Below are 23,024 nucleotides of genomic sequence, written 5' to 3' on the forward strand. Positions count from 1 at the left end.
GAAGTCTGTGTTTTAATTGGCTGACAGCGCTGTGACATCACTTCCTGCATATGACTTTCCCCGGGAAGGTGATTTGGCGCGGACTGAGCTGTTGTTGTGTGTTAAGTCGTCTTGTTGTATGCCGCCGCATTGAGCAGCTGTCAAAGACACAAAATTAAAGTCATGGCTCCGGTATCAAACACAGACAAAGACATGGACGGACCGGACGCCGGTGAGTTTAATTGTTCGGGGAGTTTGTTAGCTAACGTTAGCGCAATGGCAAAGACACAGCGGAGAAGTTTGCTAGCACATTAGCTAGCTTAAACTGTCATACTGCTTACAGGAGACTAGCCTTATGTCTTTTCTAGCGTTAATTTACTGTGAAAATCAGTGTTGTTAAGACTTAACTATATCATACAACATCTTAAAACGAGACATTATGTTATAATGTACTACTGCTATTGCTGTGTGTAATTCTGTTGTTTCTTCCTGAACTTATTTAACCTCCAGGCCTTTGAAGCACATATGCACGATTCATTCATGGACTAAACCTCTTATTGAAGTTAAATTATTCATAGTGATGAATAAGTACATATTTTATGCCATATAATACCCTTCAAAGACCCAAAACATGCGCTGGTGACTAAACGCACCTTCTGATCTAAAAATTTTTAAGACTACAAAGTTTATTAATACAACTAAGTAACGCAGGTAAAATGCAGTTTCTCATCTTTTCAGTGGCATCATATATGATTCATTTGGACCTTCACAGGCTCCACAGTGAACGTGGAAGCTGCAACATTGATTGATCAGTAAAACACATATAGCTTGACATAATATGACAGTGGTTGTAGACATTTGTTTTTACATCAATGAAAGACATACTTTGCTGATAAAGTACTTTTTGCCCCAGATTTTTCTTTTTTAATACAATAACCCCAGACTTTAGCTTTTAGGAATATGATCACTGAATTACATATAGGAAAATACCTGGTTCCATTGAAAAATGTAAACTGCATAAGATAATATTATAATAAGGTGTGATAAATCATTTAGGAAATGTTAAGTGTTTAGAAAAAATAATTTGGGAATTGCTCCAGAAGTATTTTGTGGTCTTTAAGAGTTAATTACAAGTTTTATGCTAAACTCTTATTTTATTGTGAGTGTGGAAAGTGTATGCTTGGATACATTTAGTGGTAAGGGTTTATGTGTAGTGATGCTTCTTTTGTGCTCAGGAAAAGAGGAGCTGCACTGTAAATGGATGTTTAGGGTTCATAAATGTGTATTTATGTCCTTAAGTAAAAGTGTAAGCAATATTGTGGTTACAAAGTTGTGAATAACACAAGTTTGTAACCATAATGCTTACACTGTCATCTAAAAATCATTGAGAAATCAAAGAAATAGAGAGAAATGTGACATTATGGTGTAAATGTTAAAGAAAACATCTGCATTCTACTCAAATGACACAGTATAAGTATAGGATAGAAATCTATTAGAAAAACATCATGTTTGTACCTGCTGCATCATCGCTTTGTCAATCTGTCTTCAGATGATGGAGGTGATACCTGTGGTTTGGCCAAGTCTCGCTCCAGACGTGAGAAGAGGGAAAAGGTGGGGAGGAAGTCAGCACTGGAGCAGCTCAAGAAAGCCAAGAAGGGAGAGAAAATCAAATATGAAGTAAGAGCACCTTGTTTGTTTATTACACTTCTCTGATTTTAGCCTTACCTTCCTTATTAAATACATTAACTATCTGCCCGGCCTTTAATTCCAGCAACAACCTTCTTCTTCAATGAAATGTTTTCCACAAGTTTGTAATCATCAAATATTGTTCATGTTTTCCAGGTGGAGGAGGTTACCAGTGTATATGAAGAAGTGGATGAAGAAGCATACTCGAAGATGGTACGAGACAGACAAGAGGACGACTGGATTATTGATGACGGTAAATTTAAGATGTATATAGGAGCTGCGGAGTGAACTGTACTAAAATTAAAGTTCAGTCTGTCGTCAGAGTTTGACTTTCTGTTCTCTCAGATGGGACAGGATACGTCGAGGATGGAAGAGAAATCTTTGATGATGACTTGAATGAAGATATAGTGGAAACCAACAAAGGTAAACTCTAGTATTTCACTGTAAGGTGTAGTTTTGGTAGATTGTGAGTGAGAGATGATGTACAGTAAATATTCATGGAGATAATATTTATCTGATTGAGTTGTAATTGGATTTGCAGGAAAAGGAGGAGCTAAAGGAGCAGACTCAAAGAAAAATATGAAGAAACCTGTAGTATCTAAACCAAACACCATCAAAAACCTCTTCATGAACAGCAATGTCAAGAAGCCAGTTGAGGTATGTTGTTGATCATGTATGCGTTTGTAGCCTGTCTCTTCCTTATGTTGCATTCTTACCTCTATACTTTTTCATGTATTTCAGCTGCATTTTAAGTACTAACATCCGACCTAAGTAGAGTAAAATGTTAAAGAAATGCTGTATGTGCTTTTTTTTTTGTTCACACGTATTTCTTTAGTGAATCAGAAATGTAATTGTGTCTCTTGCAGAAAGATGTGGACCTGTCTAAAGATGACCTATTAGGAGATCTCTTGCAGGACCTGCACTCTGAGGTTAGCACCACACTATTCATTAAAGCATGAAGTATGAGATTGTTTTGTAAATATCATAATTAAACACTGACTTTCTCTGGTCATTTTTTCCTGCAGAGAAACACTGACGTTGAGTTACACCTACCCTATGATTAAACATACAGATTGCACGTGCTGATATTTACATTCAGGCTTTTTGCTGTTCTATATGTCAACAGGTTGTGTAAAGAAAAAGAAAAAGAAAAATGTATATATATTAAAACCAGTTAGTTAACTAGTAATATGATATTGATGCATTTATTACTTAGTTTTGATGTAATATTTATTGTTTATAGCCACCATCTTCACATTTTAGTATCTGTACACTATTGATTTGTTATCATTTCTGTCCTTTCAGAAATCAACTCTCCTGACTCCCCCACCCGTGGTCACTTTGAAGAAAAAGAAGTCCCTCGGGTCACCCATGAATCCCTTCTCCATTAAAACTCCAAAGGTGACCCCTTGTTCATTTCAACAGTTTTCTACCCTAATCTGAAAGAACATTAACTTAACTGAAGTGTTTTGATCCTTCATGTCTGTACACTGTGCTGCTGGTCACATATTATTATATTTATTTATTTATTTATTACCAGGAGCCGCCGTCAGCTACTGGGGTGAAGGCTAAAGTAATCCGACCCCCTCCATCTGACCCGACCCCCAGGCCGTCAGCCCGTCCCCCTCCCTCTGCACCTGCTCTTCCTGTGGAAAAGGAAAAAGCAAAAGTTGAGGAAGTTGATGAAGCGGAAGGTAAAGACAGTTGCACACTTTTAAAGCTTTTTCTGTTTCTAGAATCAAACACACTCTGAACATTTCCTGTAATGCAATGTGCAGTGAATGATGCCATGGCTTTGGATGGTGTGGACTTTGATGAGCCGATGGATGTGGAGTTCAATGATGAGAAGCATGTTGTTAAAGAGGACACTGAGCCTGAACCAAAAACAGTGGCACCAGCATCAATTAAAGCAGAGCCTCAGGACCCTGTTCTTTTGTAAGTCTGAATAATCCACTCCTTTCTAACTAACTATACATTTTCTGGATTAGATTTCTTCTTATTCTATCAAATATGACTGTAACATATTTAAATCATTAAGCTTTTTTTTACAACTACTATCATACATCAGTGGAGTACAAACATGTATTTTAGTGTCCTTATTCATCTTTTCTTTTCAAGGCCCAACAGGTTGGGTGGATCCTGGGGACAAGAGGACGAAAGCACAGTCAGTGTGGCTCCAGCAGAGGTACAGGTCGACTCCAGCCGACTCCCACTGGTGGAGGGGGCCGATGGAGAACAGGTTTTTAGATTCTACTGGCTGGATGCTTTTGAGGAGCCGTACAGCCAACCAGGTAAGACACATTTCACATCCCTAAGCTATGGAGAATACTACCAATGCTCAGTTATAATCTAATGACTGGTGGAGCTTGTAGTGACCTTTGACCTCATCTATGTTCTAGGTGTGGTTTACCTGTTTGGGAAGGTGTGGATAGAGTCTGCCACGTCTCACGTCAGCTGCTGTGTTACCGTCAAAAACATTGAGCGGACCATGTACCTCCTCCCTCGTGAATTTGTAAGTCACATGATCATCAGTATGTGTTTTGGTTCAGTTTTTGAGGTTTGGTCTGATCTCACTTTATTTAGGGTTTGCGTTTTTCTTGACAGAAACCTGTTTTGTGCAGTTTTACGTATCACCTGTATGTTCGGCTGTTTGCAGGGTTTCTGCGAGTCTTAAACTGTCATTGTCTTAAATATGAAGTTTACAGGCCTACAAAAAAATGATTGGAGTTTGAAATTAATCTTACTTCTGTAAAACTGCATTAACTAGCAAATTACCAAATAGTACAACCTGCACCTATCGTAGCATAGCCAGCTAGTACTGTGATGTGCGGGCTAACATAGATTCTCTTCACATCAAAAAATTGCTGCTTGCAGAAGTAAGTTAAAATTTAGGAAGTCAGAAAACAGAGATTAAAAGCTCTCTAAAAAGCCACAAGTAAGTACCTGTCGTTGGCTATTTTTGTGTTATCTTCACTTATGGCGCATCACAGAATGGATGGACCATAATATGGATGGGTCATAGATCTTAAATACATTCATAACACTGCCTTTACAGAGTCTTATACATGAATGTCAAACTCATTTTAGTTCAGGAGCCACATACAGCTCAATTTGATCTCAAATGGGTCAGACCAGTAAAATAATAACCTATAAATAATGACAACTCCAAATTACATTATGAGAACGTTTACATTTACAAACTATCCTTTCACAAAAATTTGAATAACCTAAACATCCATGAACAATCTGAAATTTCTTGAGAAATGAAAAACAAGGGGAATTTTAACATAATTATGCCTTAGTTTATAATTTACACATGTATCTTACAACATACAGACCACAGTGGATCTACAAAGGCACAAAACATTTAGTAACAGGCATACGGAACTGAAAAATATAGCATTTAACTTTATGATCAATACAACTTACCAAGATTCAGTGACACCTTTGACTGTCATTGTTTTCTGTGTAATTTTTGAAGTCTGCAAATTCCTCCTGTGGGCCAGATTGAACCCTTTTGGAGGGCCGGTATTGGCTTGCGGGCCTTTTGTTTGACATCCTTGATCTTACATTTAACTACATAGACATCACACTGAATAATTCACTGTTTTGAGCTTCAATAGTAACTGTTGGGTTGTGTTTTAAATTACAGAGAGTGAATCCTAAAACTGGAGAGGCATCAGATACCCCCGTAGGAATGATGGATGTCTACCAGGAGTTCAATGAGCTCTCTGAGAAGTTCAAGATCATGAAGTTTAAGTCCAAGGTTAGTGTTAAATATGACCTCTAAAGAAATTTCTGGATTTTTTCTGTTTTGTAGGTTTGTTAATTGCTATGCCTCTCTTTCTGCAGAAAGTGGAGAAGAATTACGCTTTTGAAATTCCCGATGTTCCCACTCAGTCTGAGTACCTGGAAGTCAGATACTCAGTGAGTACATTCAAACTTTTCTAAGTGTGAACGGCCCAAACACTCACTTTTTTTTGTTAAAATTGTATTTTTCAACTCTATCAATTCTTTCACAGGCTGAGTTCCCTGCACTGCCTTCAGACCTGAAGGGGGCGACATTTTCTCACGTATTTGGAACGAACACTTCAAGTCTGGAGCACTTCCTTCTCAGTAGAAAGATTAAAGGACCATGCTGGCTGGACATCAAGACACCACGTACGTATGATGTGTAGGGACTTGATTTATGTCATAACTGATAAAATACTTCACTTTAACCTAAACACACAGCTTGGCCATAAAAAGTCCCACACACCCTGTTTCTTTACATTGCTTTAAACTAGGATTACCAGACAGATTTGCTGTATTTGTGCAGTGTCACAATAAATTTTACAAAATTTTTTCTATCCATAACTGCATTTATTTTTGGTCAAGATCTTGTACTGATAAACTCTTCAAGAAGTGCTCACTGCATCAGTTAGGGTTAAAGAACTCTTTGCAGGTAAGGCATATTAAGCACTGCAGTTATTAGAATAGAATTGTCAATAGCCACTTATCCATTGACCCTCAAATTGTGTGAATAAATTTTCACCAAAACTTGTTTTTTGATTAAAAGTTTTTGCACTGGCAAGAGGTGGTTTTTCAGGTGTAGCGCAATTGGTATATCACCCAAAACTGCAATGGAAAGACCTTTTTCCGCAACTAGAGTCATGTGAATTAAAAAGGCCGGATGTTGACGGACGTTACAACAAGCAAAGAAGAAGAGTTTTAAAAGAAACATGGCGCGGTGTGTGTGACACCAGGAAACCAAATCTTTTTTTAACTTAGTGCGGGATAGAGGGGTAATATATAATAACAATGAATATATCTGTAAATCAACACGATGTTTACATTCGTCACCATGTTTATGGAATGACTTCTTATGCCATCTCACGTTAATAAATAAACAAATCATCGCATTTGTGATTTAATGGAAAAACTAACATTATGCACTTCTGTTTTGTTTTGTGCATATGTCCAATGGAAAAGCGACTAATGAAAGGCTCATATTAGCGTCATTTAATCCAGGTGGAGACTATTTTTTGGCCAGGTTGTTGTGTTGTCATTATGCAGTAAATCAGTTGATATTTGCTGTTGGTGTCATCTACAATAAGGTTGGTATTAGAACATGTTATGTGAAAGACTGTGACTCTAATGGACTTTGTGTGTCTGGTAGAGCTGATGACTCAGCCTGTCAGCTGGTCTAAAGTGGAGGCTCTGGCCCTGAGGAGTGATCTGATCACTGTGGTTAAAGACTTGGCACCCCCACCTGTCACTGTCATGTCCATCAGCCTCAAGACAGTCCAGAACCCCAAGACACATCAGAATGAGGTGATCAGATACACTTTGACATGATCTCACCTGTCATCATCTACAGATACATTGTGTGGATGTGTTGATACAGGATTTATCAAGTTCCAGGAGCACAGTACTAACCATAAAGTGTTCTATTAATGGAGCTGACAGGAATAGAACCAGGATATTATTTTGAAGATGTATTTTATTGTTATTTCAAATAGACTGAAACTGAGTGATCAGGTCCAGATCCTGTGATTCATTTACTTTTTTTCCCACCACAGATTGTGTCACTGGCTGCTCTTGTCCACTATCAGTTTCATATGGATAAAGCTCCACCCCAGCCTCCCTACCAGACACATTTCTGTGGTAAGTTAAACATACATATGGAAATGGAAATATATGGGAACAAATTTCAACCTCTAATAGACCTCAGTTGCGCACATTGTCGTTCAGAAGCATCTTCATCTCAATGTTTTCATGTTTTCAGTGGTCAGTAAACCCACTGACTGTATCTTCCCCTATGACTTCAAGGAGGCTGTAAGGAAAAAAGTAAGTTTTATTTTTATTATGTAACAAAGAGAAAAAAACACAGGAAAATTTTCTGAAAGTATTTTTCATATTAAGGAGAAATAAAGATAAATACTGTATAAAATATCTTTTGAAAAGTGATTTTAAGTGATTATTATTTTAATGTATTTTAGTACCAGGACACCTTTCCTTAGTATTTATGACTTTATTATGGTAATCATCCCCCCCCCCTCCTTTTGTTAGAACGGAAAGGTGGAAATAGCTTCTACAGAGCGGACTCTGCTTGGTTTTTTCCTGGCCAAAATGCACAAGATTGACCCAGATGTGCTGGTGGTGAGTAAAAGATGACTTAAAGGTGCAGGCACCTTTAATTTCTGATTGTTAATAAATCACTAGCATGCGTTTTTCATGACTGTACATATGTATGTCCTGTCCCCTTCTGTACTCAATGATTGGTCCAGGGCTCAGGAAACTCTAAAGTCTTTGTCTTTTGTATAAACTGAGATACTTGATGAAAATCAGCCTGCTCTTGTCCATTTTCCTTTTTCGTATTTCTCACAGGGTCATGACATATTTGGCTTTGACCTGGAAGTGCTTCTGCAGAGGATTAATGTGTGCAAGGTTCCTCATTGGTCAAAGATCGGACGCCTCCGGAGGGCCAACATGCCCAAATTAGGGGTAAGAATAGAATAGTCCCTTTGAAAATAAATGTCTTTTGTCTCTTTTGTTCATCGACGCCACTAACACTGTTGAAATGGGCAGGGTCGTAGTGCTTTTGCAGAGAAGAGCGCCACCTGTGGTCGCCTGGTGTGTGATGTGGAGATCTCAGCCAAGGAACTGATTCGCTGTAAAAGTTACCATCTGACAGAACTGGTTGCACAAGTGCTGAAGATGGAGAGAGTTACTGTCCCTCAGGAAAACATCAAGAACCTTTACAGGTGTGGATTTACCCTCTTTCACTATTCATCACTCTTTCACTTACATTTAATCATCAAGACAAGACAGGAATTGATATTCCTAGTAATTCTCTTGAAACTGTAACCGAGTTTTCAGTACCATTAAGTCCTAATAATTATTGTTCCGCAGTGAACTTCTTTAACAAGTCTTGTTTTTAAGTTTGTAGATGTTGTGTATTTTCTCTGTTTTTTCATAGACTCATATGAAGACAGTAATGGTCCAAAATTCTGTGAAGTTTTATAAATTGGATAAATACAAAATGCTCTTGTCCTGCCTCTGCACTTAAAAAACCCTATTCATAGAATAACGTGGGGACTTGTGGTGATTTGAAAATTAACCCTTCTACATCTGTGCACAGGATAACCAAAGTCTGATTTTACTCACATTTACTGAGATTATTCCCTGGTTCTGATGTCACTGCTCATTACCTATAAATAACAGCAGAGAAATAGAAATCTGTTCCTTGCTGTAACTTTCATACATGTCATCCATCTCATCGTCTTTTGATACGTCACTTATCTGAAGGATTTATGTTCACTCTTTCAGTGAATATCCATGTTATATCGCAATGTAAGCCTCCTGAATTTTCAGCCAGAACACTTTCATTTGTTATTGACAGTCAGTGTCCATGGTCCTCAACCAGGACACAAGCCGAATAAATGGGCGATGGAAAGAAAAATTTTGCATATCACTCCAAATCACAGAGATGTCGATTCATTCAGGATTTATTTAGATTAGATTAGATAGAACTTTATTGATCCTTTGGCCAAAGCCCTCAGGAAATTGAGGTTCCAATAGCAGCACAGCACCAAATATACACACAAGAAATACCACAAGACAATAGCAATACAATAACTATTTAAAAAAAACTGAAAAATATGCAGTTGAACATTGGATAGTACTAGAAACAACAAGTAGTAAAGTAGTAATAAAAAGGAGTAGTAGTAATAATAAATAATAACAAGAAAAGCACTTGGAGAGCGCAGACCTCCCCCAAGACAGATCTGTCCCCTGATCACCACCCAAATCTAATCATTTCTTCCTTGTGCCAATATCAACATTTCATGAAAATTTCATGAAAATTCATCCATAACTTTTTGAGTTATCCTGCTAACAAACAAACAAACAAACACATAAACAAACACGCAAACACACAAAGTAAAGTGATCACAATACCTCCTGGCGGAGGTAAATATCTTATAATTTTATATTATAATATAATATTATAATATGCACAATATGTCGATGTATATAGTTAAATAATTACAGGATAAAAGTTATAATAAAGTGATAAGAGTAATAGTAGTCATAACAACGATATATAGATCTATAAGTGTGTAAGAAGTAATAATAATGATAATAATAAGCAATGGTGACAACTAAATCACCAACAGCAAGAAAGCAAAGATTTATCACTGTGCCTCTGTTCTTGCTTAAATAGTTTAGGTAAGTTGTGGATTTTTTGCTTTACAAATTATGGACATGGCAGAGTTACATGGGATTAAGATCACAGATTCCCTTCGTAATCATTACATATTAACAGAAATGCAGAGGTGGAGGGGTTTAAGTCTTCCCCATGCTCAGGGAATATGCAGGAAGCCATAGAGTATCTCTCAAAATCTAGAGAAAACCCCGTGCAATTAGTGTTAAATGAGTGCATATTGTGAAGCTGTTTTCCTGTGAAACTATGCATTTGTTGCAGTGACTCTCCCCACCTGCTCTACCTGTTGGAGCTGACATGGACCGATGCTAAGCTGATCCTCCAGATCATGTGTGAGCTCAACGTCCTTCCACTGGCCCTGCAGATCACCAACATCGCCGGAAATGTCATGGTGACTTACAACAACACAGCCCTTGACGTTATAATCATAAAATTAATGCACACTTTATTACATTATAAGTGTAAAAAAAAATTGCGATTGCTGCACAATCGATGTTAATAGACATGGTTGAAGAAAAAGGTGCACTAAAATGAAGAAAACAAATCTACAAACCATTGAAACACACATGAAAGAACACCTCAAATCGAAAATCATTGAGAAGCTTTTTTTTTTTTTCTCGGTCATTGTCATTTTTGAGTAAAAACACCGAACAGTGAATGCTGAAAGAAACAGTTTGCAGACAAAAGCATGACATGTTTCTGTGGTGAGTGAAGAAAAGAAAGTGTAGAGAAGGGACAGACTTAAACCCCTAAATCTTAAAAACGAGAACCAGCTTTGTTTGATCAAAATGTGTCCTAAGGGAGAAAAATAACACACATAACACAAGTACAAAATATCATACAATTTAGTCAGTCACATTGGACAGAAATTACAGACCAAAAAATAAAGATAACCTTCAGAAATTTGGTAACAATAAGAACACCACTGTGCCACGATTGATGTCAGACAGATTTTCAGGATAATTTTCTCTGAGGTAATGTTATTTACCTTCCTGCACTGACAACTCGCTAACTTTCTACTTTTTCTCTGCAGTCTCGAACTCTGATGGGAGGTCGCGCTGAGAGGAACGAGTTTCTGCTGCTTCATGCCTTCCACGAGAAGAGCTACATCGTCCCCGACAAACCCTCCTTCAAAAAGACCCAGCTGGAGATGGTAACGCCACACAAGAGCAAAAACCCTCAACTGCCTCTGTTTCTTATGGCAAAAATGTTTTCTTCACTTTATATCTGTGTTCATTTGTCCAGGCTGAAGGAGAAGAAGAAGTAGATGCAGGAAAAGGAAAGAGAAAGAAGAAGGCTGCCTATGCTGGGGGTCTGGTTCTGGATCCTAAAGTTGGTAAGTAGGGGTGTGTATTGGCAAGAATCTGGCGATATGATATGATATATTGTGATATATCATGATACTGTTAACAAGGTGATACTTTTTTTGTTTGTTTTGTTTCTTTTTTTGAGATTATTTCCTGGAAAATTTTAATCACTCCAGAAATCTGCACAAATAGTTAACAAATTTTTATTTGATCAGAACAGGATCTAATGCTATATCATGAAACTTTCCACTATAAAAACTACATTTTTTTTTATACAGATAAATAAAGTTTTAACATCTGGCTTTACCAGTACAAAAACACACACAAAAAATAAATAAAATGATGTTTTGCAGACATTAAAGTTTAAGATCCTGCTCAAATGTTCATATTCTATTTGTTGTGAATAGAATGCATAGTGGACAGTCCCTGAATCATCCAACATCATAACAGTATTTTTGTATAATCCCAACAAAGGAACTAACACCTGCCTCTTTCACACAGTAAAAAGTGCTTTTAGGATGCTTGAAATATCTATTATTTAATAAAACTGTTATCAGTTTTTTAAAAACTGCATGCATGACCTGCAATATCACAATATTACTTTTTTAATATACAAACAACAGAGCAAAATACCCATATGAATATATAACTAAAAAACTAAAATACCCATGTGAATATATAAATAAAGGAGCAATAAGAGTTTGCACGATCCCCCCCAAAAATATAAACAACCAAAATGCAAAAATGAACCTCCACCATGTCTGCATTTGAATAAATGCCTAAAAATATCGATACAGTACTTTTTATTATCGACACAGTATCGTGAAATGAAATATCGCGATATATTGCTGAACCAATATTTTCTTGCATCCCTATCAGTAAGTATGTTTTAGTGTCATTTTGTCTTATTTTACACTGTCTTGTGCTCATTTGATTCACTGTCTTTCTTTTGGTAGGTTTCTATGACAAGTTTGTGCTGTTGCTCGACTTCAACAGCCTGTACCCGTCAATCATCCAGGAGTTCAACATCTGCTTCACCACAGTGCAGAGAGAAGCTCACAACGCTCAGAAGAAAAATATGGTGTGTGTGTGTGTGTGTGTGTAGCGTTTTACTGAACGTTAGCAGAGAGATAAAATACATTTACAAATCGATCATAAAATCCTTTACGTATTGTGCTTCCAAATTTCATAAAAGGTCAGAGTTGGTACGTCCATGACTGTGATTTTTGTTTCCATGGCAGCAGGAGGATGAGCTGGAGGAGATCCCTGAGATTCCTGATCCCAGCCTGGAAATGGGAATTCTGCCCAAGGAAATCCGGAAGTTAGTGGAGAGGCGTAAACAGGTCAAGCAGCTGATGAAACAACAAGACCTTAACCCAGACCTCTATCTGCAGGTACACACACACACACACACACACACACACACACACACACACACACATGTGTCCATAGAGTCTGTACATTGAAATAAACACTGGAGGTGATTGGAAAATGCTTGTAGTCTTAAGTTCTTAACATGATGAAGCCTTTATGGATGGAGGGCTTCAGATATGAGCCATGTGGAGCTATGAATGCAGTGTTAAACTGGTTCAAGACAATAACTATGAGGCCTGTTGTACTGCTATTTTTGTGAATGTAAGACCTTAAATTTAACTAAAGACATTTTGAACAATTAGCTTGGCCCACCATCCCATTTTCCCAGTGTATTCAATACTGAGCAAATGGTCTGGAACGGCTCCATTCACTGTGAATTATGCCTGATCTATTTTATTCCGGGCTAATCACAAGTCTTGGGGGTGGGTATTTGGCAATGCGTCATGCGCAACGACTTCTTTTTGTCACGAGTCAAAGTCTGCTCCAAGTCCACAAATCTCTTTACATCTGTTGTTGGTTGTTTGATTCAAAAATAAAGTTTGAATTACAGATTACACCCTGTCCGTCTTTCTCAATTAGAAATCCGTCTGGAATCACGGGGCTTGAATCCAAATATGAAGGCGGGACTGACAGGCACAGAGTAAACCAATCACAGATAAGATGGATGTGACGCTTTGGTCAGAGAAATTTGTGAATATAGGGTGTAATCTGTAATTCAAACCTTATTTTTGAATCAAGTGACCGACAACAGTTGTAAAGAGATTTGCAGACTTGGAACTGACTTTGACTCGCAACAAAAAATCACAGTGAATGGAGCAGTTCCAGACCGTTTCCTCAGTACTGAATACACAGAGAAAACGGGACGGCCAGGCTATTGAACAGTGTCTTTTTTTATATATATATATACAGGGTGGGGAAGCAAAATTTACAATATTTTGAGGCAGGGATTGAAAGACAGTGTATGACCAATTAATTTATTGAAAGTCATGAGAATTTATTTGCCACAAGAAAATTGACATAATAGAAAATGTTTTTATTCTGTGTCCTCCTTCTTTCTCAATAACTGCCTTCACACGCTTCCTGAAACTTGCGCAAGTGTTCCTCAAATATTCAGGTGACAACTTCTCCCATTCTTCTTTAATAGTATCTTCCAGACTTTCTCGTAATAGTTTTGCTCATAGTCGTTCTCTTCTTTACATTATAAACAGTCTTTATGGACACTCCAACTATTTTTGAAATCTCCTTTGGTGTGATGAGTGCATTCAGCAAATCACACACTCTTTGACGTTTGCTTTCATGATTACTCATATAGGCAAAAGTTTCTGAAAAGGTATGGATAATAGTGTTAGGTATGATTATGACATCAACATATGTTTGGTTTCAAAACAATTGATGTAGTGCCTGCTGAGAAAAAACAACTAAATGTTCATTGTTAATTTTGCTTCCCCACCCTGTATATGTTATTTTTAACAGATTTTACGTTTTTAACAGACAGTGAAACAAAAAAGTAAAGACATGAAACAAGAGACATCAACAAGCACAGACAAGGGCAGAATCAAAAATTAAAGCACAACGATAAATATGTGGGTCAATGAGTCACAATGTTATCCCATCATTATTGAACAGTGTCTTAAATGTTATAAATTTGACATCCTCAAGCCTTCAGATTCCATGGTAGTAGCAGAAGCAGAAGCTACTACTACTTCTTCTACGACAGTGAAATGATTTTCTCTGCATCTAAGCATCCGTCTCTCGTCTGTTTTGTCTTCATTCACATTATCTGTATGTCTGTATATGTGTGTTATACACTGCTCTGTACACCAAAGGGCCGTCTTTACTATGAAGGTTAAAGTTGATCTGGATGGCATGAAGATGAAACATGATGCAGAATTTTATAACGGTCTACAATCCCACTCAAATACCTTATTGATAACATAACAAGCCTGCTTTGAAAATATAAGGAATTCAAAGTTGAGACATTTCAAATAATCGTGTCTGTTTGGTGTGTTTTGCATCTGCTTGTCCCTTAGTACGACATCCGTCAGAAGGCCCTAAAGCTGACGGCTAACAGTATGTATGGCTGCCTGGGATTCAGCTACAGCCGCTTCTACGCCAAGCCTCTCGCCGCTTTGGTCACACACAAGGGTAGAGAGGTGAGCGAGTCAATACATACGCACCTTTAAGGCTCAGAACACATAGGATTTAACTGTTACATATATAAACACAAACAAACGAGTGCTAAATCCATAACGGAGCGGAGCAGGTAGGGCATAAAAGGAAACGTGAAATACACTCACACTAGAGCCAATAGATGTGACGCATGTCCGTGTTCATCCACTAGAGTGCACTGCTGCATCATATTCCACACTTTTCCTTCCTATTTATTTTTTCTGACTTTCTTCTCATCCTATTTCTTGTGCTTTCTCTAGTCTCACATTTTTTATTGCCTCTACAAATGCATTTCTATCTCTCTCACCCGGTGCTTTTCCCTGTTCTACATATGATTATTCCTTCAGATTGTGGCAGAGGAGAAGGCCTGTTATAGTGTCTGTGATATCAATAGCTCCATGCAAGTATTTTCCAGTGACAAAATGCCATAGGCGCACACATATGAAAATCACACTCTGAAGTCTGATTGTGTAGTGGCATCTTTTGACACACACAAACTGAACAACATGGGCGTGCACACTCAATAAATTGGTGCATCGAGGCATGGGTAGTGCATGACATAAACGGCTAAATCTGGTATTGTAACTGAACACCATACACACACTCTCTCCCACCATGTCAGTGGTAGTACTCATGTTCATTTAATGAGCTCTAACAGTACACATCCTTTACAGAGGCGTCGGGCTTTGCCTCAGGGGAGTGCTTCATTAAGATCCCCTTACACGTTCATTGTGTTCCCTAATAGAGGGCAGGGCAGTAACTCAGTGTGTGTGTTTGTTATTCTGTCAGTCCATTTGTGCCTCAAGACATGCTTGTTGTTCAGTTGACAGAGCTACATTGTAAAAGGTGCGTATTTGATTCGCTGGAACAGGTGGGAGTTTTACTCCCTCGAGGCTCAGTGTTTGTATCTTTGTCAACAGCCAGCGGTGGATGGGTTAATTACATTTCTGCCTCCTTCTTTGCATTGGTAAATATAAGAAGCGTCGTCAGTCTATACCTCTTCATTGTCACAAGTGAGACATTGTTGCACTTTGCAGGTTACAAGCAGGTGGGTTTAATGTACAATATGTGATTTGTAATTCAAGAGACTCTCACTTTTAGGAGCTTTACATAAAGGACTGGCCTCTCAATCTTCTCAACAGAACACAAAATATCTCTCCTTTCATATATCCTCTCATATATCCTGACCTTTTTATTTTTCTTTGAAATACTGTGACAAAACTGCTGTTGGGCTGATACATTTCAACATGTGATGAAGTGTTACGTATATCCATAGATTTGTGTGTAATCATATAATAGATTTATAAATATTACCCTGCAAGGAATCTGAAAAGTGAAGTGAATATAGTGTTTAGAAGTTGAACTAGTACTCCACCGTATTATCCATTTTCTCATTTAGTCATAGAATTTCACATTTTGACCCAGTACTATAACTTGAAAACTACAGCCAATTAGTACTTTTGACTTAATCTTTCTTTAGTAGTGACATAAATTTAGTCAAGTTTCACTACTTTGATTCTGCAAGTGTTTTGCCTGTAGATCAGTAACATTTCTTCCAAAAACTCACTGACTACAACATTTATTATGCCTTCTGCAGGATGTACACAAACTAAACACTGGCAATAAAGAGACTTAATATATAATAAGAAAGAAATAATAACCACTTTTAATCACAATTCAAGATGATGATTCATTTCCATAAAAATTAATACAATTAATGTACAGTATTAATAAATGTCAGTGTGCCACCGTTGTACTCTTAAGTCTAAAAAATAGTTTTATGTATGTATAAGTTAAAAAAAAGACGATAGGATGCATATTGGATTATTGGACATATTTGATATGTCTTTAAATAAAATCAGAACATGGCAGATATGACGGGATGTAAATATACTGACATTCAACTTAAGGTGTGACATGAAAATAAATCATCTATGGCTAAAAATCCACCAAAAAATAAAAGCTAATCGAACAAATGTGAGTTAAATATTCAAAGCTCATTACTGAAAGATTGGCTAAGGTACAATATTGAAATGAACAGCTGTGATTCTAGTTCCACCTTGGACCCGTAGCAGGGGAAATGTGTTGGTGGTGATACTAAGAGACTGCCAGTTACACAGTGTAGAAATATTTCATACTCTAGCCTAAGCTATTTCTGTTAGCTTTACCACACTGTTCTTACACAGGTGAATAGACATAATCAACACAATCGTATAAAATTATCAGAGTTCTCTCAAATCATTGCATTATGGTGACTATATTATTTCTGTGATAGTCAGAAAGCACTATGATTATTCTTTCTCTGACACAACTGTTTAGCTTGAGTTACTCACAGATGTGGATGAGTGAAGACGAACTGTCAGTGTCTTAAATGTCACTGTATATTGGCAGCAACTCTAATGAAAGAAATATATAAACACCAGTCATTGAATAATCTTTAGGCGTTGGAAGTGTGTATTATGTACATATGTATGGGTGACGCATTAACATAAAGTGTTGGGGCTCTAGATTATTTTTAATGTAGTTTACATTCGGCTTCCAAGAGATATTGCCTTTCTTCAGTGTTTTTCAACCTTGGGGTCGGGACCCCATTTGGGGTCGCCTGGAATTCAAATGGGGTCACCTGAAATTTCTAGTAATTGATAAAAATAAAGATGAAAACTTACTAATAAAAATATATATGGTGAGTTGAGAGAGACAATCACAATACATAAAACACATGACAAACTCTGAAGCTGAAACTGAAGCACTGCGGTACTGTTTATCTTTCTACTGTGCATTGTGGCCGGTTTAAGATGCTGCAGCTCATAATTTTCATAATTAATAGTTTGAGTTATTGTTTGTTCAGGGTTTGTTCAGAGTATTAATTTGCAGCCTTGTAAATACAAGCTGGACTGACTGTACATATCCTGACCAAGGAAAATAAAATTCTCACTTCGTGCAGTAATCTACACCTGGTTTCTCGCCTCCGTCCTTAATAATATATATTATATAGCCTAAATGTCGTCTAAAATTAACACTTATTTGCAACATAGTATAGCAAACTATTACATGCTCAAAAACAAATTAATTTTAGTAAAAAAAAAAAAAGTCTGTTTTGAATGTCTGAAGTTGCCACAAATTCATGATGTTATAATGGGGTCACGAGCTAAAAAAGGTCAGGAGCCACTGCCTTACTTAGTGTTTTGATGATGGAGGTGGAGAGCCCTGTCTAACAACCTAGTCCAGAATCACTCATTGTTCTCATTTGTGTTAAGATGTGAAGGCCTTGGTATAGGATTTCCCATCGTATTCATATTCACCAAACTCAAGTGCACAGTGAATAGGGGCACCGTCATCCTGCATCAACTTATCACCTGTCCATATATTTAATACTGCCATTTATTCATTATGTAGTATGCATAAAGTATACCACCCAAAATAGGACGTGTACTAAAGCTGTAAACTCACTGATGGCCTATGTCGCTTCAAACCTTTTCTCAGCCTTCTTAAGTTTCCCAGTGTGCTAAAGGGCCAGTAAACAAATTGGATAGTGTTTTATTAGGACTTTACTGCGTTAGTACATTTCATACAGTGGGGGGTTATATGACAAATTGGTGCATTAAAAGGTCATCAGTCAGATCTGAAGCCACAACGCTGAGTGCATAGCACTGACCACAGCTTGCTGAGGTAGCAGGCGATCCCACTTTGCACAATCTTAGTGTTTTGTTTACTTTGTATCCATGATCCTAGACACACATCTATTTATAATGTGTGTTTGAGGAGATCATCGCATCAACATCACCAAAGCATGTCCTGGATAAATAGTTGAATATGGCTCCAAATTTCTTTGCATTTGTGTTTTCCTCTTTTCTTTCTTTCTTTCTTTTTTTTTTTTTTTTTTTTTTTTAAATAAATTTTTACGACTTTGTGAAATAGTATAGTTTTACCCATATCGAAGGGCTCCGACCTTTATCATGGTGTTACATATGACACTGTTTTATTGTGTTTGCACAGAGCTCTGAAGTCAAATGACCGTAAGCCAAGTAGTTCTTGGTAGTTTCCGACTGCAGCGAGCCAGAAAGGCCAGCTGGGATTTATAGCATGGTTTCTAGTGTATCTGAGGGTATTGCCGTTTACACCCCGCCCTCATTTTAATCAACACATTTGCACTCTACTTTCATACCATGATTAAGGAGGCTTTTTATTTTTATAATTGTATCACATACACCGACCACTACTCCATCTGCAGTGTAAATCCTCAGCCCCTCACCCCCCCGCCACCCCTCACCGCGTTCCCTTTATCTGTTTGGATGGGTGTCCGGGTGAATGTGCATGTGTTCTGTGTATTTATTGATTGGTATAGCTCTCATCTTTCTCTCACTCTGGTTTTAAATTGAGGCCTAACCCCCCTCTCACCTCCCTGGGGCAGGACAGGTCAGGTCGGGGGGATGCAGTGGTTTCTCATCCCAAAGAGGGCTTAGATGATGGGGCTTAGAAGGGGATGACAGACCCTTGGCGAGGGCTCTTCTGCTCAGATTTGCCAAGTTAAGAAGGGGAAAGCCCCCACTTAGCTCGCTTTCTGCGTCTGTGTCTTGAGTATTTCTTGTCTCTGTCTGCATGTATGTGTCCATGTGTGTGCGCACAAGTGCTACTGGCCGAACTCTGCCCTTTGTCGGGGGACCATTTGTTGTGGCCGTACTCTGTCCTGGTATGTGTGGGTATTAAGGGGGGGATGAAGGGTATTAAGAGGAAGGTGAAGGTTTAGGATTACACAGCCGAGGGTCCACCACAGATTGATGTCCCCCTCAACCCCTCGGCGTTATTTTCGGTTCTTTTGTATGTTCGCCAGAGAACAGTTGGGTGCAGAAAAACAGATATATGCAACACAGATGCACAAGTGGTTATAACAGGCTGATAAATGGATTAGTCATAACAGGATGACTTTGATTGTCCATCATTATCCATTGCCTGTCCTCATCTGACATTCACCTGAAGAGTAGAAAACGAGGCTTTCTGCAAAGTGAGTGCTGCATCAGAGAACAGTGGCAGCATGTGGCGCTGGTGTTAATTTTATATTGTGCTACTCTGCAGCTACATTCAACATGTAACACATGTGGAACATCCATGAAGCAGCTGCTCCAACAATACATTTACACAATCAATGGAACAGGCCTCGATAGGCATGACATCTACTTTGTAAGCATGAAAATGGACTATGTTTGAATCATTTATTGATGCAAATTCATAGTATGACACAAGATTTCTATGTCTATTTGCCCGGTTTTCAGCTTTAAATATAGAAACTCCGTAGGAAAAAAAGGAACTGCCATGAAGTGGGAAAAAGAAGTGATATTAAATAGAAATTTATAGAGGGAAAAGTAATGGTAAATATAAAATGTAAAGTCCCCCCTACCAACAGTATTATTACTCCAAAGTTATGAATGAAATCAGTTGTATGTATGAAGAGGCAAGATAAAAAAGAAAGAAAAAAAAAAATCAAGATCAGATTGTTGAAATATGTTTCATATTAATGCGTGTTTGAGGGTTTTTTTTTGTTTTTTTTTAATTTTCAGGGTTAAAAAGTACATCACATCTTTTATTCAGACAGTCTTAGTTGGTGATGTAGGAGATTTTGTAATGCCAGAACAGTGGTAAAGGCATTTTTATTATTATTTTTTGTCTTCAGTGTGCACCGCCATTTTTCACAGAAATAGGTCATAAAAATTAAACTACCATAGGATACATGCAGGAAGTGACTCTAGATACTCTCAGCATTCATGTTGCTAGTACCAGCTGGCGGTTGCTCAGTAATTGTATCCGTTACATAGTCTACTGTAGTCTGTAGATGTTAACTTATCCATGTTACGCAAACTTAAAGACAAACATGAAGTTTCACTATCCAAGAACTGCAGACACATAGCAATCCCAAAACAGAATATCAGTCTCCCTTTGATTGCGACACACACAGCCCTGTGGCCTTTATTATATGGCATACGTCACATGTTCACTGGAGCCAGAGGGTTAATGTTGCTTGTCAGAGTAAATAGATTAGTGTCTATAAAGAGTCAGATTCCCTCTGTGATGTCTATAAATTAAGTCTGAATGGCTCAGATGTTATTTGTTTTTGCTTCTATTTCTATGTATGACCCAGTTTTGGCTACTAGATTTTACAAATTCACATCAACGCTTTCCGTTTTCTCAGTTCAAACTCCAGGCGTGTGTTTGTGTGTTGGTCGTAATCAACTGATGTTAACAACAGAAGCCAGTGGAAGTCGCTGATTGTTGTGGAACGCAGATTGGTTTGACCTTTGACCCTTTTGCCAGCAAATCTGACAACCATTAGCAGGTGTGTGTGTGTCTGAGGAAGGAGGGTGACTCCTGAAAGCCATTCTGCTGTAATTGAGTCTCTGTCCTTGTGTTTAAAAACAGCCTGACGGGAGCTTGTAGTTGACATTATTGGATGGCATGCGGAGTGAAGGATAGAGGCGAGCTTGGATAGCAGCGTCGAGGGTGTGGAGAGGTCAAAGTTTGGATTGGGCTAAACCTCTGTGCATTTGTATGTGAAGGGTGCGTGTGCTTGTAATGAAGTCTAAGTAAATATTGTTGCCCCTGGTGTCCCTCATTCAAGTCCTGTATCATTCCTCTTGTCTTAAGAATCACAAATCATTTCCCAGAATTAGACACAAGAATACCTACTACACCCTATCATGTCTCATCTATCCGCATGTGTCTGTCAGTCTGCGATGGTATTTGTATTAATATTGTTCTCCCATTTCTTTAATTCATACTCTCAATGGCTGAATTACAGGAGCCATTTATACATTTCCCCGAATTAGACATAAGAATACATAAGCCTTCCTCCCCTGCCTTTTGTTGCGTATGCACGCGCATGCATGAATACTCGCATCTGGGGAAATGAGGGCTGCATGTTTCCATGCTCCTCTAGTCTACTTAAAGAGCTGGCTTTACTCCTGATAGGAGTGGACTTAACAAATAGTCACATGGGAGCAGCGCTGCTATTTTGGCTACATTAGCTTGTCTGTGAAGGCTAACAGTGGACAGGACAAGGTTTCAGAATCTAAACTGTGACTTTAGTAACACCTACTAATGAGGCCATGTGAGACTGGGCTAATGGCAGGGATTAGAATTGATAATGGATTGATCTGACATCTGGAGTCTGTATCAGGGTCAGTGATAGACTTGTAAACGAGAGGATAATTAGTAAATGGTTTTAACTATGCAAGGCAAGTAGGAAACACTTTATTAATTTTGTTTAAAATTTTTGGTCTGGAAACAGAATAGCTTATGTTACAATAGTGAACATAAGAATGTAAAAGATTGCTACTTATTCCATTATCTTATATGTTTTGCTTCACTGGACTTTTTGATTCCTCTTAATTAGTCAAAAGAGATGCTTCTGTTTTCTAATGAAATAAAAAATCTGACTGGTTGGTAGCAGTGTGCAGACTGTACATTAGATTAAAGGAGTGATAATTAATATACTGTTAAGAATTTAATCATAAAAAGTAGCTCCAAACCATCTGCTGCCACTCACCATAAATACCATGTTAGAGGTCTACATTACTATCAGCGCATATAGCAATGTTTATTTGCATATCAACATTTTACAAATGTATGGCTGACTATCTGGACTGTGCAAGAGCCAATGCACAGACACATTAAGATGTGCTCTTTCCAGCTATTAAAGTGCTGTATTTTTAATTGACTAGACAGCAGGAGGATTGCTGTCATTGTTGAGTTATTTTCGATGAACGCCGGCGTTTGTGATGTCAGCCGGTTGTATTAAATCAGACACAGCTTTACAACAGAATGACCCTCCCAGCAGCAGGCATGAGAACACAGCTATGGCATCTGCCAGGACAGGTGTGTGTGTGTGTGTGTGTGTGTGTGTGTGTGTGTGTGTGTGTCTGTGTGTGTGTCTGTCTGTGTGTGTGCGTGCGTGTGTGCGTGCATGCGCAAATGCATTCTTGCATGCTAGTGAAATCATTTTAGTGAAAGAAGGATTTTCATTCTGTGGGTGTGTACAGCAGTGTGCACACATGAGAGATCACACTGACAGAAGACAGACTATAAATCTTTAATGCATCTTTGTGTGTTAGTCTGTTCGTGAAAGAGCGGCTCTGTGTATGCGTATGTGCACGAATGGGTGTGGGGCTTGTGTACGTGTTGTGTGCGTGTGACGCCCCCCAGCCCTGACAGTGGTGTGTTCCTCCACAGGTGCTATTTCAGTCGGCTGACTGTCATCCCAAAATGCTTTTCAGCTGAGTGCTTTTCAAAACAATCGTCACTGTTGCCCCGGG

At 38.2% G+C, this 23,024-nt stretch overlaps 1 protein-coding gene across 2 annotated transcripts in view; it reads left to right on the forward strand.

Annotated features, from left to right (window-relative positions):
- Positions 1–76: 76 nt before the first annotated feature.
- Positions 77–23,024, forward strand: part of pola1 (polymerase (DNA directed), alpha 1) — a 64,574-nt gene continuing 41,626 nt past the window's right edge. Inside the window, exons 1-26 of one of the 2 annotated variants that reach the window (XM_030123836.1) lie at positions 77–211; positions 1,529–1,656; positions 1,822–1,918; positions 2,011–2,088; positions 2,207–2,322; positions 2,532–2,594; positions 2,971–3,066; positions 3,206–3,359; positions 3,444–3,600; positions 3,784–3,956; positions 4,065–4,177; positions 5,318–5,431; positions 5,518–5,592; positions 5,688–5,826; positions 6,824–6,978; positions 7,227–7,311; positions 7,433–7,494; positions 7,717–7,806; positions 8,035–8,151; positions 8,236–8,411; positions 10,133–10,262; positions 10,905–11,024; positions 11,117–11,207; positions 12,135–12,259; positions 12,423–12,572; positions 14,583–14,705. In XM_030123836.1, coding sequence (XP_029979696.1) covers positions 163–211; positions 1,529–1,656; positions 1,822–1,918; positions 2,011–2,088; positions 2,207–2,322; positions 2,532–2,594; positions 2,971–3,066; positions 3,206–3,359; positions 3,444–3,600; positions 3,784–3,956; positions 4,065–4,177; positions 5,318–5,431; positions 5,518–5,592; positions 5,688–5,826; positions 6,824–6,978; positions 7,227–7,311; positions 7,433–7,494; positions 7,717–7,806; positions 8,035–8,151; positions 8,236–8,411; positions 10,133–10,262; positions 10,905–11,024; positions 11,117–11,207; positions 12,135–12,259; positions 12,423–12,572; positions 14,583–14,705 — 2,976 coding nt within the window. In that variant the 5' untranslated portion in view covers positions 77–162. Of the gene's footprint in view, positions 212–1,528; positions 1,657–1,821; positions 1,919–2,010; positions 2,089–2,206; positions 2,323–2,531; positions 2,595–2,970; positions 3,067–3,205; positions 3,360–3,443; positions 3,601–3,783; positions 3,957–4,064; positions 4,178–5,317; positions 5,432–5,517; positions 5,593–5,687; positions 5,827–6,823; positions 6,979–7,226; positions 7,312–7,432; positions 7,495–7,716; positions 7,807–8,034; positions 8,152–8,235; positions 8,412–10,132; positions 10,263–10,904; positions 11,025–11,116; positions 11,208–12,134; positions 12,260–12,419; positions 12,573–14,582; positions 14,706–23,024 lie in introns of both variants that reach the window. The other variant, XM_030123835.1, reaches the window with a different exon arrangement.

The sequence above is a fragment of the Sphaeramia orbicularis genome, chromosome 20 (genome assembly GCF_902148855.1).
Source record: "Sphaeramia orbicularis chromosome 20, fSphaOr1.1, whole genome shotgun sequence".
In the NCBI taxonomy this organism is placed as follows: domain Eukaryota; kingdom Metazoa; phylum Chordata; class Actinopteri; order Kurtiformes; family Apogonidae; genus Sphaeramia; species Sphaeramia orbicularis.